Below are 27567 nucleotides of genomic sequence, written 5' to 3' on the forward strand. Positions count from 1 at the left end.
AAAAAATCAGGAAAATGTATAACACAAGATTCTAACTCTCAACCTCAATGAATATATATTACAGTATAGAGTAAAACTATAATACTGCCCAATTAGAACAAAATATATACACACATAGATAATTAAAATGTTGGAGGAACTTGATTTGTAAATGGTACATGCTACCATTTAGTCAATAGGTTACTTCTTGACAAGAAATGCTACCAGTCTGAGTGAAAATCTGCGCTCTGAAAAGTATATTGTAGAATCTGCCTACACAGCATAATCATTTTTAAATTTCTGATAGCACTTTTAGGAATTTAGTATATATCTTATATTAGGAAGTTGTCTGTACTGAAATTCTGATAAAAAGTCAGTGCTTAAGAATACAACAAAGAAAAATTATGAAAATGTGTTTGGATGAGTATGCTTAGTGTTTTTCTGAGATTATTGATGTCTTTCTATAGTTTTTCTTAGTTTTATTTGTTCTGCTAGGAATTTTTGTAGGTAGGCAATTGCATCAAGAATATTGCTAATGAATTTTCTTCTTGGATTGCAGTTCACAAACACTATTTCTGAGGTTTTTAATGAGAATTTATAATAAATTTTCAATGTCAAATTACAAATTTTTTTAATTTACATATTCAATCATGATTTACTGCTCAGAGCACACAGAATTTTAAGTTTTCTTCTACTGCTAGATTTCACGGGATTTTTGCAGCTAATGCCATGTTGTTCTTGATACCCAAACTCATTCCTTTGTCAAGTTTGGTTTAGTTTTGATGCAGAAAAGATGATATGATGTTAGTTTGGCCAAGAATATTAAATATATTGATGGATTGTAGGTTTCTGTTAAGTGTAGTCAGAACTTGACTAGCAATGAATTATAGATTTTGTATATGCTATATAATATTTGCGTTACTATTACATATACTGTGCATATGTGTATAGTTGCACAGATAAGTCACTTTTCATTTCCACTTGGAGGTGGTAAGATATCTATTATAAATTGGACTTCTGCACTGAATAGTCTCTGACATAAATTAATGTTTTAATTTTCCTTATTAAGTAGTCACAGACATAAGTAAAAGCCCTGTTAGACTGCATATACACAGAGAATAGGTAAAGTATGAAGCCACACTAAATTGATGAAATAAGATTTATCACTTTCAGCTTAGTAATACTGTCAATACAATTAACTGTTTTCAAACAGATGCTTGATTTTCTGAAACTACTTCTTTCCTTTCTCCCAGTTATCACAGACCATTACCTTAAATATCCAATGACATTCATGAGAGGCATGTTTTGAGTAAGAGTATTAAGCCAAGTGACAGCTGAGAAGGAAATCTTTTTTGTAAGAATGGAATATCATGGTGTTAATGTGTTTCATAAAGTGTGCATTATTGTAGGGAATTATTGTAGTGGGATGAACAGCTTTTATCTTTCAGTGCAGAGTATTTTCTCTACCTAGTTGTCCATCAGGTAGGAAAGGGAAAAAACTAACTTATTCTTTGTAGTATTTTATGATTGCAATCTTTATTCTCCTTGGATGCTGTATTCCAGAACTGTTACAGCTTTGAGCTGTAGCACCCTTAGAATCATAGAATCACCAAGGTTGGAAAAGGCCTATAAGATCATCCAGTCCAACCATTCACCTACCACCAATAGTTCTCACTAAACCATGTCCCTCAACACAACGTCTAAACATTCCTTGAACACCTCCAGGGTCAGTGACTCCACCACCTTCCTGGGCAGCCCATTCCTGCGCCTGACCACTCTTTCGGAAAAATACTATTTCCTAACGTCCAGCCTGAATCTCTCCTGGCACAACTTGAGGCCATTCCTTCTAGTCCTATCACTAGTTACACGAGAGAAGAGGCTGACCTCCAGCTCACTGCAACCTCCCTTCAAGTAGTTATAGAGAGTGATAAGGTCTCCCCTGGGCCTCCTCTTCTCCAGACTGAACAATCCCAGCTCTCTCAGCCGCTCCTCATAAGGCCTGTGCTCCAAACCCCTGGACCTGGCACTTGGTTTTGTTGAACCTCATCTCATTGGCTTCAGCCCAGCAATCCAGCCTGTCCCTCTGTAGGGCCTTCCTATCCCCAGGCGGATCGACATTTCCAGCCAACGTGATGTCATCTGCAAACTTACTGAGAGTGCTCTCAATGCCCTCATCCAGGTCATCAATAAAGACATTGAAGAGGACAGGCCCCAGCACCGACCCCTGGGGAACACCACTTGTGACTGGTCGCCAGCTGGATTTAACTCCATTCACCACCTGGCCCTCCAGCCAGCTCCTTACCCAGCAGAGCATGCCTGTCCAAGCCACGGGCTGCCAGCTTCTCCAGGAGAATACTGTGGGAAACGGTGTCGAAGGCTTGGCTGAAGTCCAGGTAGACCACATCAACAGCCTTTTCCCTCATCTTCCATGCAGGTCACTAGATCATATAAGGAGATCAGGTTGGTCAAGCAGGACCTGCCATTCAGGAACCCATGCTGGCTAGGCCTGATCCCTCAGTAGTCCCACACATGTTGTGTGATCTCTTTCAAGACAATCTGCTCCATAGCCTTCCCAGGTACTGAGGGCAGGCTGACAGGCCTGTAGTTTCCAGATCCTCCTTATGACCCTTCTTGTAAATGGAAGTCACACTGGCAAGTCTCCAGTCTTCTGGGAGCTCTCCAGTTGACCAGGAATGCTGATAGATGATGGAAAGCGGCTTGGCTGTCTCCTCCGCCAGTTCCCTCATCACTCTGGGATGTATCTCATCTGGCCCCATGGACTTGTGGCAGTCCAGGTGGAATAGTAGGTCTCTGACTTAAAACCATAAAGGTGGTTAAAGTGGTTGAAGTCTCTGTTAGGTAAGTGGAAATATGAATTAACCTGATGAAACTTCAACTCAGAAATTTCTAGTGTGACTTACTGAACTGCTTTATCACTACAGTTGTAGTTTACATGGTGATTTAGTTTACTATAGAATCATAGAATCACAGAATAAGTGGACATCTGCAGTAACAGCTGCAATTAATGTGAGCAAGATATGATTAGATCCCTAAGTGTATTGTATGTTACTGTTTAAGGAAAAAAAGTAGAGTTTTGTGCTTGTACTATAAGCATATAGGAGTATATAAGGATATTGTGTCACTTTCTGTTTTCTTTATCTTCCTATAGATATTGTGTGTAGGTGTAAGTACCTTACTGTTCCTCTCTTATATACACTATCCCTTCCTCTAGAGCCATTTCCCTAAAAGCATAGACAGAGAAAAATGTAGAAATCAAAGAGACAGGATTCCAGTTATATTGTGTTTTTTTTTCATATGCAGAACTGAGAAAGAAAGAATGCTGATGTTATAAACATATCCCCATCAGAGTACATTTAGTATGATAGTCATAAGTATCAAAATCACACATGAACTGTCTTGGAATCTCAAATGAATGTTTATCTAACCTCATGCAAGATTTAGATATTTACTATTTGAAAACAAAAGTATTTTTTTTTAGTTTTTATGTCCTTGCCCTAGCTGATTAAAATGTTTTTCATACTTTGAGTTCAGCTATGCTAGCCTGTAAGCTGAAAATCAGTGTTACCGATGAACTGTTAGGAATAAAAAAAAATTACTTAAAAACTCCGAGCAATCATCTGAAATTTTTGTATCACATGATCTTTTACAACATTCTTTTTAAAATCCTAGCTTTCCTAAAGGATATGTTACCAGTTTCTGACATTTTAGAGAATTTTACTCCTTCGTTAGCCAAGGATCAGTGTTACTTGTTCTGGAACAAATATTTGGTAGATCTGAAAAGTCTAACCTGTTTTATGAGAACAGAGACAGAAACAATCTTCTTTTATCTTATGATGAACTTGTTACTAGTTAGGAAGAGCTATGACACAGTGCTCATCACTTCTGCAGTCAAGTTTTTCTTCCTTGATATGAATACCTGTGATTCAAAATATTTTTGCCATATGTTCTGGTGTATGTTTTCATTTCTCCTGAGTCTCATTTTGTTACTTTCTGTATTTCAAATCTGTGTCCATTTTTATTATTTATATTGGTGCACATTCTAATTTAGTATCCTCCATGAGTTTCATTACCATGCTGCTAGTCCCTTCTTCCACTGACTTAATGAAGATGTTAAATAAAATCAGGCCTGATACCAATCCCTGCGGCACCCCAGTTCAGCTCACTGGCATTTTCATTACTCTCTCCTTACAGGCTATCAGCTATTTAACTACATTTCTAATTAGCACAGTTAAAAAGAATTTACAAAGATGCTGTATCAGATATTTTAAGAATCCAAATGAATTACAACTATTAAATTCTCTTATCTATGCATATGTAATTGTAATCCAAAAATGCAGTCAACGATATTGGACATAATATGCATTTTCTAAAAATTCTATGAGCATTGCTCAATGTTCCATGTCTATATTGTCATTTTTATCACTTTACACTTTTAGACACTTATCTTTTCCATGTTGTTTTTCTGGACCTTGAGTATGCTTTTATTTTTGTTGATTAATTCATTTTATGAAGTCTCTCCTTCTCCATCCCAGCCCAATTAGTGTGCAGTAGAGTTATCTAAGTTCTTCTTTTTCTCATTTGTTTGGCTTGGCAACTTCATCCACAATGATATGAATAAGAAATGAGTAAATGATAATCAGTTTGGAAGGAAGTTTTGCTCCATCTTTTAGATAAGGTATGTTCATAAAGCTGAGTGTTCTGCAGTTTTTCACAGTTGCCAGATTTTGCTAATGTTCTTGTGTGAGAACTTGTGATTTTTTTTCAAAAGCTTGAGAGGAAATGATAGGCTTTGTAAAAGGTGACAGATTAATAGTTGAGAAGACTAGAATTCCACTGTCCCAAAAAGGAAATGCATCAAAGAATAACACTCTCGTTAGCTTGCTCATTTTCCAATACAAAGACCGCCCATTTTCTATTTTGGAAAAAAACATCCTTTTGGACATGAAGAATAGTTTATCCTCTATGGCAATTAAGTCTTTGAACTGTCCAATTGTAATTTTCCATGAAGGAACAATATATCAGCTGTGTGCTGGTACAGGACATTGACCAAAATATACATAAACACATAATATACATAATATACAATTTACCTCCATTTTCTTCATTTCGCCCTTATGTTTATGAGATTCCAAGTGGAGAAAAATGAGTGTTCAGGAGCAGACTTCAGCCTTGCTGTCATGCTCACATGAATGTATCAGATGGCAAAGCTTTTTCATCAACCTTATTGAGACCTTTCCTAATGTTTATAGCTACATTTACTGACTTAGAAAGCTAAATTTGTTTCTGTTCTGTGTTTTATACACCCCTGGAAAGTGAATGACAGCTTTTGAGATGTTTTTATGTGAACATTTCAGTTTGAATCTTCACAGAATCTTTTTCTTCTGAAAATCAGAAATATGTGGGTATTATTTCCATCAGTTGAAGAAATTGATTCAACATGGATCAAGATTTGAATATAACCAACACATTGCCACAAAAGCATATACAAATAATACAATTTTCTGTGATGATCTAGAACAGTTTTAAAAAAATAATTTTGAAGTTGAAACTGATCTTTCTTATGCTTTCTGACCTGACTGTCCCTTTCATGCCTGTGCACTTAGGATTTTGCTGAACTTCAAGGGGCTGCGCACCTTCAGCAGTATCTGCTTTGATGATCTGCTATAAATCCAGTGCAGTTTAATGTCTTAATTTGAATTATTTAATTATTTGGATTTTAGAGAATAGCAGGTGTTTATGGTTGGGAAGCACAGAGTAGGAATGAGAGATATTTGGAAGACTTTTTTTTATGTTGTCTTGATACTGATAGCAACGAATATTGTGGCTTTTTCAGATGGATTGTTGATTTAATATTCCTTTTAAACTATTTATTTTTGTGCACACTACAGGACATGATGCTTGTCTTTGCTATAGTTTCTAATTAAGAAATGCACAAATTTTTTAGATGTGCTTCTAGACAATTTGCTCAAGGACAGATGTGGCTTTGTGGGACAGCGTATGTTAATTTTGCTAAATTACAGTTAAAAAACCACAGTTTTATAGGCACATTTAGCAAACACAAAATTGTAGTATTCTTTGTTAGTTCTTCGTACAAAAATGCTCAGTGGGTGTTTGTTGTGGCTAGAAACTCACAAATGTAAGTTCAAAGAGAAAAATTTAAATCACATTTTGATAATATGAATTGTAGTACTGAAGGACAATATAAGAAGATGAGTATTCCGTAGTCATGCAGATTAAGTGATCAAATATATTTTGAAACATACAAAGCTCCAACTTAGATTGAGAATTAGCTAGCTGCAGTCACAGCATTTGAAAACTGAGTTATAAATCTCTGGAAGCTGTGGAAATGTTACAGATATTTCAACAAGAAAGCAGTAACAGATACTATTGATTAGTTATGCTCTTTTGAACCTAGGAAAAACAGTAACGTTAATAAAGGAAAGTTCTGCAATTTTGAGGGCAATATACATGCATCTTACTTGAGTTATAAGTAGAGTCCATTTCTGTCTAGTTAAGGATAATCAAAACATTTTTTAAAAAAATTTTCATATATATCCTTTGTCTTTTAGCTGCTGATACTGCATTCATTTTCTCAAAAAAAACCTGAATAAAGCTGAACTATGTATGATTAACTTATTTATTGAATTTTTAGCCTACACATCTGTAAGCTAAATAGTTCAAGAAAAAACACATGCATCATATTGAGGACTGTGATGTACTGGAAGCATGTTAGTCAGATGTAATTTGTGTTCATAGTATGAACTCAGAGCCTTTCAGTTACCGTTGTCTAAATGGTACCTTTAAAACTTTATTCACATTGGATAGTTGAATAAAAGATTTCACATTGCAAAAAGCAATTTTACCATCATTAGCTAAAATAAAAGGGCCCTAGGAAGAAAGGATTATCATATATTACATAAAAAGTTCACCACCTTATAGCTCTAATCCTGTTAGAAAAGATTATTTCTAGCTAACTTAATCAGCCAGAGGTCTTTATTGCCTGGAGTATTAATTGATTTAGGTCTTCATTAAGGTCAGAGGTACACATGGCTGACCAGAGGCAGCCTATTAGCACATTGTCACTTACGCTTATTTACATTGACTGAGCATAATGGTAGGTTATTTCACTGTTAGGTCAGAGGGTCACTGAATCTTTTGTGTACCCTGACCTGTTAAAGGGCAGCAGTCACTCAGACACCATACTGCCTTCAGAATAAAGGTTTGGTTGATTGCATATTGACTTCATCCTTTCAAAGAAAAGTGTATTGGTTCATATAGTGCAAATATTAACATTGGCACAAAAACCTATATGTGAATGGTTGAAATGTCTGTATTAAAAAATCTCTGCACTTTTTATATTTATGCCAATTAATCACTAGCAAGTTTTAATAGTACCAGTAGGAAAAGTTTTACAAAGTTTCTGTGTTGGGTTTTATTAACAAAAGCAAACAAACAAAAGAAATACCAACTCAGTGCATTTCTAGAGGTATTCTGTTACTTTTTTTCCTTTTGCAAGTAGCAATAATTATAGGATTCTCTGGTTAATTAACAGTTTAGGTTAGTCCTTATGTCCAATCAAGTCTATTTTTCTCCTTGTTTCTTTTCCTGAATTATATTTTGTGGAGGGGCTATCCTGATAATGCAGATGTGTTGTGTCTCACAATATTGTTAAAAAGTTTTCCATGTGCTAGAACAATTTGAAGTAGCACCAAGCATCATCCCGACTTTTCCATTTTGCAGTATCATGAATGCTTTCCTTCTAAAAAGTGAATTTCTAAGTTCATAAGAAGTGAATGTAGGAAGGACAGCTAAAAAAAGTGAAATAATTCTTTGCTGCCATAGTGACTTTCCTCCATGTTCGCCATGATCTAGCTCTCTATTCTACTCCCTGCAGCACAAGTACAAAATGGAAAGCAATAATTCTCAAATAAGTGCTTAGCATTCTTGTATGCATGAATTTCTTACTTTGAATTTCTGGTTGTCTGTTGAATTCCCTTGATTACTTACAGTTGTGCTGACTGAAACAAAGAGATGCCAAATTATTGTGCTAGCTTATTTAGACTCAACTTTCATTTAACTTACAGTGGTACAAATGAAAATAAAAGGGTAAAAAATTGGAATTGCATGAGCCTCTGCCTATAAACTGCTGGCTTCTTTGAAGCTATATTGGAAATGAATTGCTATAAGTGAGTATATCAGCAGTACAAGTTATTTTTATTTTTCTCTAATATTTAATACATTTTTAGCACTGGAAATATGCATATGGGATATAGTGAAAATTAAATAATCAGTGTATGACTACACATCAATTATATTGTAGTTTTGTTTCTGTGCTGAATTTACTGAATATGGAAGTCCTCTAGACTTGATACACTGTGAATCTATAGTCTGAAAAAATTTTCTGTTATCCTTGAAGATACTCCAAAAGGATAAACTGTTGCAGCATTCTAGCAGGGTTTTGCAGAACACTTTCACAACACAAGGACTGGCACCGTACATTGTGACATCCCCTGTTGTTCAGTACTGTGAAAAAGATATTATAAAGTCTTCCCTGTTTTAAATACTTTTTACTCTGCTAACAATTTTCTGTATTATGCCTCAGACAGTCTGGAGATAACCTCTTGAAATCTGCTAAAACAGTGTTTTTACTGGTTTGCTGCTTTGCCCCTGCTGATTATTTATATTTCCTTTTCATGACCAAGTCACTGGGACTGTGAAGAACATCCCTCCCCCTTTCCTTATTCTAAATTATGTCCCCTGAAGTACAGTTGCTCAAAACCTGTGGCCCCTTTTGACCATTTTCCCCTTCTTCCCCCTTGAATCCACCCTTTCATAGCATAGTAGCATGCTGAGAACTCTGTTTTTCTATTAATTACATCTTAAGATACAAACAAGTATGTTAGGAACAGAGGGGTTTTTAAAAATTATTTTTTTAATGAACTCTGCAAAATTCCCACTGAATCTGAGCCAAAAGCAGTGCCAATTTTGCTCAAAACCTTCAGAGATATTTTTTGACCTTGCTTATGATCAATGGAGCTAATTGTATCAGAACTGTCCAGGATACTTTAAGAAAGTGCTATCTTAGTCCGTATTTCAAAACACTGACAGATATTTTATCATTAATTAGTATTCATATTATGTCTCAAACAATCTGTTCAAGAAAGGGGAAGTGAACTGGTTGAACAGCTCTTCTGTCTACCTAATAATTAACATGGGTAATGCATGGAAAACCAGGAGCCCAACAGAAAGAGAAAGAAATATTGCTGGTATGATTTTTTTTTTCCCGTAAAAGTATAAACTACCTGTATCAGAGTTTTTGACTAATGCATGGGCTTCACTTAGCAGAGGTGGAAATAAATGGCTTACTTTAAAAACAAACCTGTGCCTCTCTGAATCATATCTTCCTGAATTTTTTTCTCATCTTGTCAGTATGCCACTTGATAGCTGGCTGGACTCCCTTGTTCAATGGCACTTATTTTAAAATAGCACTAGGAAAAAAAAAAGACAATTTGTTCCTGTAAAGTAAAATATTACTTGCATATTTTTTCAAAATTCAAGATTATATATAGCATTATCAAAACAATATTTTAGATATTTTAAACAATTTAAATTGTTGATGAATGTCAGTTGATATGTTTCCTCTGTGCCTCCTCCCCCTCTTCAGCTGCTAATCATAGAACTTGTATGCCAAATTGTATAAGATACTCTTCCAATAGTTACATGTGTGAGTCTTTTGTGAGACACAGACAGTTATGAGGACAGATTTGGAGTTGCATATGGGTCTGTCACATGGTTTGATTGCCGTGTCTTCTAGGACACAGATTTCTTTTTTAATTATTCTTAATTGTAAATAATTTTTACCATTTTTACAGTAAGTTCTGGAAAAAATTTCCTGAAGATTTCTTGCTTAGTCCATTTTCCCTCTCCACTGCAAATTGCTTCCTGTGCAGACTTCAAAGTTGCTTACGCCCACCTTACTTCCCACTTCTATCCTTAGTTTTCTTTTGATTTGGAACAATATTCATTGCTTCTCTAATCAGCAAATGTATAGACTTTGTAGAGAAGCACAGAAAAAGAGGATGAAAAGTTTTGATATTTACATTAAGATTTTATAATAAATCTTTTAGATGTCTGAATCATAAGAATAAAAATTTCCTTTGCTGCCTGCTTTCAAGAAAGTAGGTGTTCAGTGTTGCCAGGAAGATTTGGGAAAATCAGCCTAAAGTAACTGCATTGCAGCTCAGCTTAACATGTATTTGTACCCCTTTAATTCAATTTTCAAAGGATAAACCCATCTCTTTAGTTAAGTAGCACTCTTTTGCATCTTATTTTCAATCTGCAATTTGCTTTTACCTTCGAGAGGATTATCATGATTTTTATAATACTCTGAAAGACAGTATGCATTCTCTCTCTGAAAATTAACACTGAAACCAGTGGAACACTGAAAAGAAATGGAAGCTTATTTAAAAGAAAGCAAGAACATATTTAATCATGTTGGGGCATCAACACAAGCTGTAACAATCAGTTACATCAGATATTATTTTACAATGATGCATGCATCCATATATTAGCTGTTAGTTTAAAGTTTATTATGGTGCTGTGTTCATATAATATGTCTAAAGCCCTATCAAAAATGACCCTTAGAATGACATGTCTGCTACATTTTTAGTGAAGTGATAAAGGATGGCAAAGAACAGTAGTGCTGAAAGAAAATACTTGGAAAATCAAGAAGTGTTTCCTTTGTTTCCTTTGTATTCCTATAATTTTATTTATTTATTTATTCTTTTAGGTCGGAGATATTCTCTACTGTGCTGGACAGATTGGCCTAGTACCTTGTACTATGCAGCTTGTTAGTGGTGGCGTATGGACTGAGGCCACAGTTGCCCTCAGTCATGTTGAGAAAGTCCTCCAGGCTATGAGCCAGAAGACTACGCTACACCACGTCATCACAGCAATCTGCTATGTAACTGACAGCAAACACATTCCTGTTGCTTATTCTATATGGAAGAAGAAATTAAGAGATTGTAAAAAGGTAGCTGTGATATCCACTTTCTTCTTTCTGAGTTGTCTTTTTCCCCCCTATGTCTTGTAGTAATATCAAAATTTTCTCAGTACATTTCAGAGGGGTTCAAGTAAAGCTAATTTGATTGAGTTTGATTGAGCTGTTATGTTCTGGCTCATAAGTGGTTGTGCACGATTGAGAAAGAAAATTGCTTAATAGAAAGTTATATTCATCACTAACTTTGTCTTAATTCCCCAAAGCAATATGGAAAAAAAAAAAAACCTCTTAAAAAGCAGTCAATTCCTCAGTGCCTTATTTGAACTACCTCTGCCCATATATTTTTGTAGAATAGGAACAGGGCATTTAACTTTTTATTAGTTGTTTTGTTGAGATTTTTTTCCCCCATTCTTTCTTGCAAGCAATATTGTCATGACAACTGAGTTTAGCATTTCACTGCTTATTATTACTTATTATTCAGCTGAACTTCTGTGACCAGGATGGGGTGTGCCAGTTTCTTGGTTGACTCTAGATTATCTCTAACACAACAATAATTTCCCCAGTGATTTATAATGATATCATAATGATTTCTGTTATGCATGTACCATTTTGCTTTAACAGCCACGGAGCACTCTGCAAGCATTAAAAAGATAATGACCACAAATTTTGTAAATAAAATGTAGCTACTCTATAAATGAGTAAACAAGAGTAGTTACTACATAATTGCTATGCTACTTAATACAACATAGTTATTATAGTTTCTTGGGAGATATGTGGTTTGGAAGCATAGCATACGTTAATAGTTAATTTTGCCCTGGAAGAAGGGACAATGCTTCCCAATTCTTTTCCTTCTGTTTGAGTTCATGCTCAGTCTGTCTGCACTATGCACTTGTCTTTCTGAGGGAAGGGGTAGACTTGCTTGGCAGCTAACAGTTAACCGAGATTTAGTAATAAAGTATCCTCCTAAGGATCTTCCTCCAAGACTAAGTGTATTGAATTGGAAAGATTCCTGGTCTTCTCTGTAGCGCTCTTTTAGGTCTGCTAAGATCTGATTTTTCATTTCTGTTTTTACTGTAAAATGTACTGTTTGTTTTACACCTTGCAATTTCTACTCTAGGGCATGCTGTCAGGTGTTTTTTATGTTCTAGTATTTTTGGTGAATGCCTTGAACTTTACAGTATATTTGAAATAGGTCAATTATTAAGGTCCTTGCGTACTTAAAATTCTCCGAAGTAGCTAACTTGTAGAGTGTAGAAATAACCTCAGCTTTATGACTGCTGCTGAAAAATGGTAATAACTTTTTATGGTTTGGTTTGGAATCACTTAAGGAATTCAGAAAGATACATTCCTCTAAATAATATCATCACACAGAAAGCTACATTAGTATTTTCAAATTCAGTAATGTAATAGTTTTTTTGTTTTGTTTCGTTTTGTTTTCTGTGAAGGACAATGTTCCAAAGTTTGTGTTTTATTGAAGAAGACCTCAGCCTTTGTTTTTGTAAACCGTGTTTATATCAGGTTCTCAGACTTGCTGTGGAGATATTAGCATAGTTCTTAAGATGATGTTGGGTCTGCTAAGTTTAAGGGTTTTATAGATCAATGCTGCAAGCTTTAAATGGAAACAGCAAGTGAGACATCAGTACATTTTCAATAGTATCTTAATAATATATTATCTTTAGCTGTTGTTTTTTATGAGATATACCATTTCATGATGTCTTTGAGGGAGCAATTAGAGATGTTGCATGGAGTCGTAGCAGCATTAAGCTAATTTAGGGTAGAGACATTATTGTCAGGGATGGTCCTGTAAAGTCATTTTGAAAAGCTGAGACTGTTTTTTGCTCTGTGACTGGCTAGTAACATGTACCATGACCGTGAAGCCCACGTACTTTCTTAATAGTAATATATACAGACATAGATTTGAGGACAGATTGGTATTGTTTTGCTGTTCTTTGAAAATTTTCCTTTTACCATGTAGAATCTTATAAATATTCTGTAATTTTTCGCTTAATCACTTTCTGATTGCTCAAGTCATAGCTTAAAAAATGGATTGCTGCCTACACACACTCCTGTGAAGGGTTAGCTGCCTAGCAGATTTTGGGAATGTTTAAGATAAAACATCCTAGAGGTGTATAAGGCATTGCTATAGGGTGCTTATCAATCTTGCTCTGTGCTCATAAGATCCTATTCATTAATGACAGTATCAGAAATAGTACAAAAATATTAGGAGATTAAGTAATATGTGCCACAACATGATCTAAAAATTGGAAAAAATTAAAATATCGGTGGGAACAAGACATTATTAGCAGCTGGATATTCCGATTTCTGTATCATTTTGTCAATAGAAGATTAAGAATAGTTGCATTTTTCCTCAAGCTGTGCATACTTTTATGATCAGTAATGGCTTATGTATACAGCAAAGCATAGAAAAAGATATATCAAACACAAAGAACCAGAGGGAACTGTCCTTTCCTGAAAATATAATTGATCATACAATTGTTAATATAAATAGATATTCATCAATGAGCTTTGGTTTTTGAGGAGAAGTACTAGCTGGCATGTTATTAGGAAAAAATGTTCTTTTTGGCTGATTCTACTCTAAGAACAGGAAAAACAGTAGAGCTTGCTGTTAAATTACATTACTCTTCTCCTTGCCTCCACAGAATCAGTGAAAACAGGAAATGTACTATTCATACCTCTTAATATTTTATTTGAAGGAGCTTGTAACATACTGTCTTTCTGGAAGCCAGAACACAGTAGCTTTACTCTGAAGGCATCTATACATTAAAATATCAGTAGCACATCCCTTACTTGTCTTAGTTTTTGTTTGTTTGTTTTTATGCCAATAGTTCTATATAGAGTTCTAGTAGATATGAATCATAGAATCATAGAAATGAAATAATAGTCTGTTTTCTTCAAGTAAATTAAGTCAGCCAAATGTGAAAGTATTTTATTATTCTTTAACTTTATTTGAAGCAGTGGTCAAAGGCATGAATCAATAACAACCTACAGGTTACTTAATAGGAACTAATGATATCTCAATTGAAATTGTTCTTCTGTCATTCATGGAAAAAAGACTTTGTTAGTGAAAACAAAGCAGTGAACATGAAAACTCATTTCTTGTAAAGTACACATTATAAACCATAGTTTTGATTATATTTTGGTAGAGATTTTAGACTTTGCATTTCTGTTTGCTGAATATTCTGTGTTTAATTGCAAAATTATCATGTATTATGATTGAAGTAATTGGATTTAACACAGTGACTAGAGCATAGGCATCACAACTGCCAAAGGTTATTTTAGAGCATCAAAAACGATTAGTATTCTGTGACATAGTAATGTCTAGTAAATATCCTCTACATAAATAATACTGGTCCACAACTTCAGTTGAATAATTCTGGATATATTTTATATATACATATACACATATATAATAAGTAAATTGTATACGTTTTTTAGGACCTGACAGAAAATAACATAGTAGTGTGAGAATTATTCTCTGTATGTGTTTATATAACACACAAGTTTTAAGAGCAGGATATGGGCATGAAGCTGACAGGTACATCTGCCTTGTAGGAAATTCTTGACCTGTGAAAAAAAAAAAATTTCAGAATGTTTCAGAATAACCAGATTTTTTCACAGATAACCAGGGGAATGGCTCTAGTCAGTGTTAAGGACGGGAAGAGACTATAACAGAGGGAGACAACAGCAAAAGTGACTAGGCTGGACTTTCTAGTTACTATTAACTTGCTATGTTCAACCAACCTCTGAGCACATACTTTAACATATCCATTGCTGTCATCCTGTTTTCCCACACTTCAGTAGGGAGCTCAGTGTCTTTTCTCCAGTCACTGTTCCCTGCAGCCTGACTGCTCCATTATTGCCTCAAGCATTGCTTCCCTAAGCCCAGCCATCAAGGGTGATATCTACAGAACTAGAATACAGACCCTGTCCCTCCTGTCTTCTTCCTACATGAGCTGGAGTTGAGGTATTGTTGGAAAAACTATTCAGAGGCAGTGAAACAGAAGTCTGGTGGAGGGATGGAATGTTGTAGTAGGAATCCACTGTGGAGAAAGAAAAAATGAGCAGCAAGGGAAGAGTAAGAAAGCACCCCCAGTAAGGACTTAGACCAAAGAAATATTAAATCACTGGGCTGGCAAAAAATCTTTGGATCAACATTTTAAACATACACAAGAGAGATTTCCCTTGTTAAAACTTACAGGGCATTGTAGAAACTGAAACTAGAATAAGGGAATCTAGGTAAGAATTTAAGTTCTGTGGATGGTTTTGTGGTTTAACCTGGCAGGTGGCTAAGCACCACGCAGTTGTTTGCTCACTCCTCCCCCTTCCCAGTGTAAGGGAGGGAGAGAACTGAGAAAAAAACACAAAGTAGAACTAATGGGTTGAGATAAAACTAATTACTAAGACAGAGAAAAGGAGAAGGATAATAGTTATGACTACATATATATAAATATATATGAATGTATATAACAAGTGATGCACAAATAATTGCTCACCATTCCCCCACCCAATGCTCATTCAGCCCCTGAGTGGTGGAAATGATCCAGATGAACTCCTACCCCTTTCAAAACTCCCTCCACGTGATGTCATATGTTACAGAATATCCCTTTGGCCACTTTAAGTCAGCTGTCCTAATTCTGTCCCAGCTTCTCAGGCCTTTCACTGAGAAAGGCCTTGGCCCTGTGCAACACTGCTTGGCAGGAACTATAAACATTGGAGTGTTATCAATATTGTATTTCTCCTAGAACAAACACATTGCATCATACCAGACACTCTGTAGAAAACAATTCCATCTCAGCTGAAACTCAGACAGAAGGACAGGAAAGTTTTCATTGTTATTAAGTAGTGTTTGTTGTAGAAATTACAGTTAAGGGAAGCAGTAGTTAAAATCGAAAGATAAAACAGTGCTGTAAAAACATGATAAAGACAAAGACAATTATGCAAACAAATAATCAAATCCAAAACCTAGGAAAAATAATAGGAATTAACAAATACAAGTGCCAGCCATCAGCAGCTTCCAACACTCCATTTTTAAGGTACTCTCCTTCCACAGTCCCCTTAGGAGTCCTAATAAAAAGTAAGCTCTCACCAGCATACTTTGCAATATTTTGACACCTCCTTGATATCTTCATGGAGCTTCTTTAATATACTTAGTCAGAAATAGTAACAATTGTGTGGTAGTGTGAAGGAACAGTTTCTGCCTAATACAGTAGTTAACATTTTAAGTAGCCCCCCCCCCTCAAAAAAAAAAGAAAAAAAAATTAAAAAAAAAAAAAGCTTATAGCATTGCTAAAACTTTCTGGAAAAAGAGCTGACAGACTCCCAATTAAGTCTCATCTTGTGTTTTTCTTTACTTTGCATCTTTTAATGACAGTGTCATGTAATATGATAATTTTAAAAGCAGTTTTGCTAACTCATTCAGCAGAGTAATCAATAGAAAAAAGTAAGGCAGATGGGTTGTAGTCCATTTATATTGGGTGGGACAGATGGCATTATTGGTATATGGAAATATTCCAAATAATTATTGTATAATGTTATAACAGTGAGTATGCCTGCAAAATTTTATTAATTTACTTTGTGTACACTCTAAATTCAATAGAGGTTGAGTTGTGCTGTTTGAATACAGCTCTCACTATGTTTAGTTCAAATCTGAATCCAGCCCCTACCTGCTTTTTCCACTCCCCATGGGCTTTCCTTGTGGAATCATTCCTGCAGTATTTTGTTAGTGTATTTGAAGTGGTGGATTACACATCTGTCTGTGCTGCAGACTCTGCTAGATTATTTGAGATGGACAAGATCATGACTACATGTTTTATGCCTCACAATATCTACTTTTGTCATTCTTAATTATATGAGGAAGAAACATGCTGTGGTGTATCAAGATTTCAGGCACTCAGGCTTGTTTAACGGCTGTGTTAACTATCTGAAGTTATCTCTGATTTCTTTTCTATAAAAAGAAAAATGTATAGGGAAATACTTTAACATATTCGGTACAAAATGTTTTGTTACCACCACAAAGTTTTGGATTGTCTGTATTTGTAAGTGAACTGAAATGACTGGTGAAGGGATATTTGGAAAATTTTGATGAAACAGTGAACACAACATTTTTTGTTAAGAATTGAAGACAGAATTACATAGAAATTTAGTGTTTCGTGTAATTGCAGGATTTATTAATAGCTCTAAGACCGTAAAATGTACTTTTTACTTCAGCAATTCATTTTATACATTTTTTTCAGATGATAATATTGTAAATTAATTCCATTTTCCATTCCTAATTATTTTAGTAGTCTGCTCCCACTGTATTTTTCTGTCCTCATCTTTTTTATTTTTTTTCATCCTCTTTCTCCGGTAAATTCCTGATCAAATGTAAAACAAACTTCAAAAATTCTTCTGTGTACTTTCCTCTTTTTTTTTTTTTTTTTGGGGGGGGGGGGGGAGGGATTCCATGGCTGTTTCAAATCCAGCAAAGAGTGCTACAGCTGACTTTCATTCTGAGGTGATGGAAGAAAGATTTGCAGTATTTTATCTGATATATGTTTTGAATGGATTCCTTGCTTATTTCAGCACTGGGCATCTTGATGCCAGCTTTAACTATCTAAATGTAAACCCCTTTTGCCAGATATATAAAGCGTTCAGATGTCAAAAGATGTAATCATCTAAGGGCCTCTGGATCCCCTGCACTGTGTCTTCCTTGACACTCCTGTAAATACCATTCCTACTACTCTGTGTCTTTCCTCTTTGCCTAAGGAAGACTGCAGTCTCAAGTTAGTTAACAAGTAAACAAGTTAACTCCAGATCCAGAAGCTGTCTAGCTATGTGCAGCTGTTTCTGCAGTAATTACGTCTTCAGTGCAGTCGTTTAGAATGGCATCATGGATCTGTGAAACAGCACTGTGTTGTGTTGTTCAGATGTGCACATATTATTTGGAGCATACAGAGCATGAGTTTAAATAAATTAATGCATTCCCTATTCTAAGTAGAACATAAATAGATTATGCTCAAATAGCGGAATTCAATGCTTGTTAGCACTCCAATAGATTGGACAGAGATTTAAGATTCTCTTTACCTATGGTAAAGTTACTGTATAACTTAAATACGAATAAAAGAACAAACATTTCAGTGAGTGGGTATGTACTTTTTCACCATCCTGAGCAGATTTTTAAGTCTGTAGTATTCAGGTACATGTTTTTGTATATTTTATCGTACGTCTGAGTTAGTATTTCTGTTGTTAAATTTCCAAATAGTTCTGTAAATTCTGTGCCCGATGCACAGTAGTGCAGGTAATACTAGTTTAAGTGGTCTCCTTATGTTACTTGCTTCTTGAACAGAATAGTAAAAATTTAAGAAGTAAACGAATTTTATGAAGGTATAAATGGTAGATTAAAACCTCGCTAAATTTATACTGCAAAGAAATCTTTCTTGGATGAATTAATGTAATTAATCATTTTAGCAAAAGAAAACAATGTTTTCGGAAATGATTGCCTATCAAAAATTCCACGGAAAGAAAATATGTTTCTGTTTTCCTTTTTTGTCTCATCAAGTTTGTAACATTTATTTTGCTACTATGCTATTTTGAGTGTTTTACAGTTTGATATATTAAAATGGCCTTCTTTTATGGCCCATGTTAAGAAGACACGGTGCATTCAAACAGCACACTGGTACTGGGTCTTTCATCTCGTGCCTAGTGCATTTCATTTCCCCCGTGTTAGGATTAAACAAAGCTTTTGTATTCATTTGAAGCAACTGTAATGAGAATACTTAACACCGGTCAAATGCAGATAGTGGAACTCCGGAGGTCCTTGAAAATATTCTGCCTTTTGACACTGGGCCACAATGGGAGGTGAAAGTATTACCCTTTTCTTTTACATAAGAAAAAAAAAAAAGATTACTCTATTTGTAATATTCATGGAACCTTGATGAATTTTAAAAAGGAATATAGGTGACACAAAGTAAAATGAAGCAGTGCACATGTTTTTACTAAAGCTATCGTTAGAAATTGAATATATATTCATAAGCATATGATTGCCTAATGTTCTAAGCAGTGTACATGAGTTTAACCTGTTGTAGAACATAAACATAAAATATGAGCAACTTAAGATAAGAAGAGGGAGGATTTGTTGTGTGAATGTTTTTGTGGACAGATAGAGATACAATCAAATCCTCAGCTGGTATAAGTCACAGTAACTCTCTGATTTCCATGAAGTGATTTACACTAGCTTATTTGCCATTTATAGGTAATATATACATACATATGAACTTTGTTTTTCAGTTAGACACAGTGAAGAAACACATGTCAAGTTACTGAGGGTGGTAAAGAGCCTAGTTCATCCAGGTTGACTGATCTTCCCCTGCAGCAGTCCCTTTATATGAGTTTTTTTGAGTGATTCTTCATCTCCTTTGCTGAAAATATTAATTCTGCTTTGAGCCTGTCACTTTTGTGCTAAGCAGGAGGGCATATACACATCTAGTATTATGCACAGACCAGAGCCTCTGGTCCAAAGTCTTACATTTGATGGCTGTGAAAGCCATTAGCAGGATTGCAGCCTCAAGGCTGGTACCTGTTGTCAGTGCCTCTGTAGAGAGGGTAGGATGCCATTCTGGTTGAAAAGTGATCAAGGTCCTACTTTAACTCAAGAGACTTCCCTGTTCAACTGTATTCCTAATTGCAAGTAGGGCATTTTAAATCCCCCCCAACAAAGGAAGAAACCTCAGGACATTCATCAGGGTCTTTTTCTGTCCTTGTCTGGATGAGTTAATCCTGTTGATAAGGACCAAAAGAACAGCCAGCTTACCATCCCAATTTTCAGTGACATTTTTACTAACAACTCCCCTAAATCCTTACTGTCTTCTAGTGGAAATACTTCCTTGCTATTACACAGTATGAGGGATGCTCCAAACGTAATGCGTCCTATTTAATAATGTTGGCCCACAGTGCCAGAGGTGGATGTTGGTGGTATGGCAATAGAGTTTAAAACTTCCTGCCAATATTCCATTCATTTTTGTTGCTGCATGGCTACTTATAAACATCAAAGCAAAACAAAAAATATTTATCTTTTTTTGTACTCCACTTCCAAACAAGTATGTCAGGCATCCTGAAAGTGAACTAACATTATTCTGAAATCCATTTAAATGTTTCTGTAACAAAAATAAGCAATGCTAATTGGTCCATGCTCAGTAACATGCATGCCAGCTCAGCAGTGGACAATCACTTTCACCTTCCTCTCTGTATTTATTCATCTTCATGGATAAAAAATAAAACCATTACCAGCTGATATGATATATGTGTATAGCTCTTGTTGATCCTTTAGTTGTAACACAATGATCACAGCTGGTAATGCTTGAAATCTAACATTTTTAGACAGTACTCAGTGGTAATATTATGTAGGTCTTTATGCATCTCATTTATAACCACCTTTGTGGAAACATCCTGACCACCTCCTGCTGTTGACAAAGTAGTTACTTCTGCGTAGTTCTCAATAAAGAAGCAATTAATAAAGTTGTTGTATGTATTATTTTATTTTATTCATTTTGTTATATTTAGTTAGTTAGTTTAGTTTATATTTATTTTAGTTTTTTACTAATATTTTTTGTCATTTTATTTATTTAGTTATTTATAAAGAACCTATTAATAAAGTTATTAATGAAGTTGTTTTTAATAAATTAATGAAGAAGTCTGTAGAGGAAAGTTTACACATTAACTGATGAAAATACTAATTTTCAATAATTTCTAGTTAGTTCAATAACTTAGGTTAAGTTTTGTCCTAATTTGTCAAATGTATATTTGCATGGAATTCTAGATATCTGTTCTATAGTGCATGATCTCTCTATGCATGTTCTACACAGGGAAGACGTGTGTATATACATATATATTTTCATTTCATTTTCATATGTTTTCATTGTCCCATCCTTCCCATATACATATACATGCATATAGATAAATATATAAAAAATGTACACAAACAAATCCATGAATATATATTTGTAATTTTTCAACTTTTAATTAGCATGTATATTAAAATCTGTTAAACAAAGGCCATTTATTAAAAAATTTCCATGCTCTTGTACATGGGTTCATCTGCATGTAAGAGTTAATATCCCATTAAATTTCTCAGTAGTAAGTATCCTCACCATCAGGAGAACTGTGCTTTCCATATGCGTAATTCCAGTAACTGTTAAGAAGTTATGCATAACTCAAGCTTTGGGTGTCTGAAATTAGCTATCCTGAAATTCTTGTCATGAGTGGATATGCTATGTCTAGCTGGCTTATAATTAATTTCCATAGTTACCAGGTGTGGGCACAGCCAGGACAGCTGACCCAAATGCATATATATCATATTACTTATATAGGTGGCTGTCTCAATGAGTGAAAGTATGGCAGTTCATAGGAGTTTAGTAGTGTCACCGGAATTTCCAAATTGTTTTTCTCCTGGCTCTAACAGCATCACAGTTTTGTTCAAAGCATACTGCAAAATTTAATTACAGGTTTAACAGCAGTAACTAAATATGCTGTACGTCTACAGGAGAACATATGACTTAGAATATGTGAAGTAAAAGACAAAACTTTGTTTGAAAATTGCCTCAACAGATCGAGTTCAAAATCCAGAAGAAAAGCAGACTTTCAAAGAAAACATATTTTCAATCAAGATCTGAAATTTAAATTCTAAGTTATAAAAACAGCTATCCTTAATGGCCAGAAAGTAGATTTTGATCATTAACTTTTTCCCATTCTCTGTCCCATTTGGGTACACATTCTTAAATAATTTTCAAGTAGAATCTTTCCATCTTGAACGTCCTTAATTCAGTTCAACTGTCTTTCCTAAGTGCTTATTTTTGACACTAGACATGAAGAGTAAAACCCTCAGTGACAGTCTGTGATCATGTTTCATGTGGCAGATTTCATTTGCTTTCAGTTTATATTGCTATCAATTTACGACTTTGTTCCTTAAGTAGTTATCTTCTTTTCCACATTGTAACTGATATATTGAATGATGTATGTTTGAGAGGTATTTCAAGGAATCTTAGCTCCAGTCGTTAACTGGTTATCTCTTGGCTCAGGAACCTTTAGTTTGTTGAGAAGAAGTTAATATTTTTAAAGCAAATAAAAAAGCTTTTCAATGTGTAATTATTTTCTTACCAATTTTACATTTTCCTACCCTTTTGAGTATCTAGCACGCAGTGCTGGAATTTGCATTTAGCTCTGCAGGAATTTCTATAAATATTATTATTACCAAGGAGTAAAGCAAAAATCAAAGTGAATTTTTAGTACAATAGTGAGATACAGGAAGGTGCAATTGCAGTAACAGCAGCCTGCATTATTGTATAGAGCTAACTCACAGCTTGACAGAAAGTCCCTGCTGGGGAGGAAATGTAGGGGAACTGGAAGGACTTTGCTGCAGCTGCGCCCTACTGCTAAGAACCTGTAACCTGTTTCTTTTTTATTAATGCTTACTGTTAAGATATTTTGCTTCCAAAATTATATCTGTAAGTGTGAGAACACATAAAAGGCAGTACAACAGTTACCTGTTTAAAAATTTAAAACTATCAGCAAGGGATATTAAAGGCCATGATGAGTAAGATGGTTGCCTTCTCATTGTGGGTATTCAGTTCAGGCACAGCAGCACTGGTGGAGTGTAAATAGTGGCTAAAACAGATTTCTTAGCTTTAGAAGCTTTTACAGCCAGGAGGCATCTTCAGATCATTTAGTCTGACCTGTATATCACAAGCCATTACATTTCACCTAGGTATTCCTATTTTGAGTGTACTTAGACTAAAATACAGCTACCTAAAAGGAGGTTATAGCAAGAAGGAAGGTTTTGGTCTATTTTCTCAGGTAACAAGTGATAGGGCACGAGGAAACAGCCTCATGTTGTGCCAGGAGAGGTTTAAATTGGATATTAGGAAGATTTTCTTAATCAAGAGGGTGGTGGTAGGCATTCAAATGGGCTGCCCAGGGAAGTGGTACAGTACCCATTCCTGGAGGTATTTTAAGAGATGTGTGGGCATGGTTCTAAGAGACATGGGATGGGGCAGACCATCTTCAGCACAAGACCAAGCCTGGAAGGTGGTGCAGTGGTTGGAAGCCAGCTCTCTTCACTGCTGTCTATAGCTCCATCTCTCTGCCAATGCTCTACACTGACTTAAATGCAAAGATGGAGGACCCTGTGTCTTCTGGGTTGGTGGCAACAGCTAGGCTCCAGTGCCACTGAGAGATCTGTAATACTTTTCTGGCTTTTGTCTGACTTGGTAGAGACTCACCCATCTGTCTCTGCCTTATCAGTTCTGACCAAGTTGGTGTAGAGCTCAAGGTGGTGCTTGTCACTAGGGCTGGTTGCTGTTTTGACTGATTGTGATCTCAGGTGCCTTCTGCTCCAATCTGCAGTTTGATTAGAGCCACTTTCTTGGTTAAAACCAACTTCATATATGTCCTAGTGCTCCTCAGCTTGAGATTGCCCAGACTGAGAGAAGAGAGGGACCAGAGGTCTGATGTCAATTTGTGTTTTAGTGTTTCCTCTCAAACTACCTTGAAAAGCTAAAATAATTTCTTTTTAAGGAAACTCCCACATTGATAAGCCCAGAAAGCAGAAGTGTTAGCCTAGTTATTACAGACTTTTCATGCTGTCTTTGTTCAGGCTTTTACTTGTTTATTTCTTTTAGAGACTTGTTCAAAGCTGACTATATCTTAATGGAAATGCGATACTGATTGCTTTTATTTTGATCATGTTGCAGAACTTGCAGTGTGCCTTCTTAGTGTCCCAACTGAAAGGATTAAAAAAAACAGATCAAATAATAGAAAAGAGAAGCAAAATTAACAAGCAAATGATATCATTATATACTAAATATAATCAACAGAGAGCTTATAAGGTTGTGTCTTTAATTTCAGATGAGCCTTTTGTCTGTCACACAGAAGTGAAGAAAATGTATTCCACTTCTTGAAGCCTCTGTTGCTGGTTAGGGTAAAAGAATACCAAGTTGCTAAATTATTCTGCTTGAGTGATGTAAACTATAGATTGTATATAGTTATTGATCTGATTTCTTACAAACTCTCTCTTTTCAAAGGCTTCCACATTTGCTTTTCTTGTTTTAAATAAAGCTCAGATATACTTACAGTAGTACTATTCAGAAACCATTCATCATGAAAGTTTTGATTCTATAGGCTTAAATATACCCTCCATGTCCCCCCAAAACTGTCTTGACTTCTAAAATCAAATTTATCAGATTTATTGTGCAATTTACTCCCTAAGAGTGCTTACTGGTATGGTAGAGGTTATATTATGTTAGTTAATTTTTGTGGTAGTTTCTTCTGATAGGGTATGGTAGTCAACCAAATATAAGATTTTAGCCTTGAAAAATTTAGTAGATAGAAATGTATAGATTTCTGATTTTATATATTATTGATGGAACGGTTTAAAGTAAGCTCTTTTTTCACCCACAAAAAGCCTTTGGCAAAAGCTAAGCTGTTATGCTTGGCATATTAACTGCTGACCATTTCATATCTAATAATTAAATTTGCATCACTACCATACCTGTATGTAGAATTATTCACAATTATTATCAAGAAAGCATTTATTTTACTTTACTTTACTTACTTTTTACTTAATTTCACGTTAATTTTACTTATTCTTTCTTAATTATTTTTTCAATTGCCAACTTGTGGAAATATATGGAGAGATCACATTAATTTGAAGTCCACTAGAAGAAGAAAAATTGGTTAAAAGTACCCTTAGAAATGGTATTGCCCTTATATTTTTTCATGTTTCTGTTTCTGAAAGAGAAGTGAAGACTGCACACGCACACACAAAAAAATCTGCAAACTGTGTTATCAGATGCTGAAACAAAACGTAGGTCATTTTGAAAGTAATGACTCCTAGATATTTCATGGAATCTACAACAGATACAAAGAACACAATAACACTATTTGATAGAGCAAATTCTCAGCTACAAAGCGTGGTTTTTCAACATAGTCACCATAATTAGCTATGCATTTTTGCCAGCAATGATCAAGAGCTTGCATGCTGCACTCCTAAAAATCGGCACCAGCAGTTCTTGTTGTTACCGCTCCAGAAATGCACTTCACTGTGATCACATCCACTGTTTGGTCTCCATAAACATCTGGAAAGCATGGATGAATGCAGGTGGGCGCTATTTGTTCCAGAAGGAGGAATTCAGTGACACACCATTGCTTCATACGCACTTCCATGTCAGGTGGCATTTTGTCAGACTGCCACTCTGCTGTCATCTGTCGCATGGCAACAAAATGTAACAGAATATTGGTGGGAAGGTTTGGCCTCAACTACCATACTACCAACGTCTGCCTCTGGCATAGTGGTCCAACTTCATAAAATAGGAGTGTCAACGGTTTACGGTTGGAATACCAATAACCAAAAATCATAAAACCATGACAAGGAGGCATTACTTTTGGAGCAGCCATTGTAGAGCCTTATTTTCTCTAGATTCTTCTTATTGGGTAACATTAACTAAGTATATGCTTGGTGTTCCAGTTGACATTGTACAAAATAGTTTATATATGGTACAAACTACTGTCAGCTTTGTCCAACACATTATGCAGTAGAGAGAACTAAAATATCTGAAGAACTTGTTTCTTTTTTATATTATCAGTGTTTATTCCAAGGTGAATATTCAGGTTTATAAGACTTCATTTTTAGCCTTCCAATTCTGTGTTTGTATATTTTTGGCATGCAACATATAATCTTGTTTTATTTCAGGAAATAATAATAAATGTCAGAGTTTTTATTTTCGTAAGCTTTGCAAACAATCTTAACAATTTTATTGTTATAAAACACAGCGGTTTTTCATTCTTTTAATTCAGGACTGTTAGACCAGGAATGTATGTGTCCTATTTATTAGGTGAACTAGGATGTCGAAAAGGATCGTTTCTATCCTACTTTCTTCAGGAAGTGACATTTTTATTCAGTTTTCCTAGTGGAATCTTTACTTTTTAAAGTCATAAACCTATTGTTGTGAGAGACTCTCTAGCAAGCCTAAACTGGATCTCAGGAGTGTGATGCACTCTGTTTTATGCAGACAGTGTAAAAGAAATTTTAAATGTATTATTTACAGGCACATTAATTGTGCCACTATAATGGTGTAATAATGCATACCATAGAAGGTTTTCATAAACTCAGCTTCTAAAAGTAACATCACAGTTTCTTTCTTTTTGTTCTCTGAGTCAGTTCTTTGTAGAGATAGCAATTACACATTCATCTGTCTTATAGGTTGGTTCCATATTCAGCTGTGAAGTAGGTAGTCTGTAGACCTTACACAACAAAAAGAATATTTCTGATTTGAAACAAATGGAAGCTAGTCAAAATAAACAAATTTATATAATTAATGTTAATAACAGAAATGTGTACTTTTTCCTATTAAATTAAAGAGTTAAATGATTATAAAATTATTCCAGTATAGGTTTGTGTATTGTGTATTGGTTTATACCATACTTGGTATTCCTCTTCCCTAAGAATTTTAATAGTTCTGACATGATTTTGCATTTTTTTAATGAAAAAATTCACTACTAGACAAAAATGCTCTTTTAAGGTTAGCACTTTTAAAACAATACTCTGGGTAATTTAGTTTAGACCATTCCAGCCCAGTGTATTTCATTTAACTAAGCTCATAGCATTGGAGCTCTGTTTTAAAGAAGTAGGCATTTGTTAGTTTAAGAGCATTCTGTAGCTCTCCTGAACGCACATGATGATAATAAAACGATTTGGTGCTAAGAACTAAGGCATACTAAACACTAGAATGTAGTAAACTTCAAGCCAACATGAAAACCTTTGTCTCTGAGTAAATCTCAGGAAAGAGTTCTGCACACAGCAGTTCAGCTTGCCATTTTACTTTAATGTGGAGATAGAGGTTGATTACAAATTTAAAAATGAATTGACACACTGTGTGGTAAACCTTCTGTCTTGTGTTATGAACAGGCTTGTATTTCTGCATTAAACATTTTAATGGAAGTGTTACCTAAGGTGTGTTTCTACCAACCTCTCTTCTCAGTTTTTGTCTATGTATGTATATAATGAAAACTGAATTCCCATTCTCATTTCTTGTGATTAGATAGCTTACTGAATGTGATGTCATTTATTAACTGTAGTACCGTGGACTTAAGTAGGTGTTCCATCATGCCTTTAGACCCCTTATATTTCTAGCCTATTGTCCTTATACTTTTGAAGATTTGAGGTAAGTATCCATAGCACAAGCTTGTTAGCGGAGTTTAAACACTGTCTTGATGGCTCTGGTGGTAATGGGGCTCAAGATCTACATTGCTGTGACAGATTCCTAAAGCATACAAGACTCATGCTTGGCACTGTCTGGCACTGTGCATTAGAGTTTGCTTGTCTGTGCTGCTGCTATATCCGTATAAACAGGAATTTAAAATATGATTGTAGAATCATAGAATCATAGAATTAGCTAGGTTGGAAAAGACCTACAAGATCACCTAGTCCAACCATCCACCTACCACCAACAACCCCACTAAACCATGTCTCCCAATGCTATATCTAAACGTTTCTTGAACATCTCCAGGGACGGTGACTC

The 27567-nt window shown here is 35.2% G+C and overlaps 1 protein-coding gene across 12 annotated transcripts in view; it reads left to right on the forward strand.

Moving 5' to 3' along the window:
- The window catches only part of DPH6 (diphthamine biosynthesis 6), a 216523-nt gene that overhangs the window by 119590 nt on the left and 69366 nt on the right, over positions 1–27567 (forward strand). For 11 of the 12 annotated variants that reach the window (XR_002440236.1, XR_002440237.1, XR_002440235.1 and 8 more), the window contains one exon: positions 10790–11032. The exons of the other annotated variant lie outside the window; for it this stretch is intronic. Coding sequence is in view for 8 of the 11 variants with exons in the window: in XM_021401712.1 (XP_021257387.1) it covers positions 10790–11032 (243 nt within the window). In the remaining 3 variants the exon portion in view is untranslated. The remainder of the gene's footprint in view (positions 1–10789; positions 11033–27567) is intronic. 12 annotated transcript variants of the gene reach the window in all.

The sequence above is a fragment of the Numida meleagris genome, chromosome 6, assembly GCF_002078875.1.
Source record: "Numida meleagris isolate 19003 breed g44 Domestic line chromosome 6, NumMel1.0, whole genome shotgun sequence".
NCBI classification, from domain to species: Eukaryota; Metazoa; Chordata; class Aves; order Galliformes; family Numididae; genus Numida; species Numida meleagris.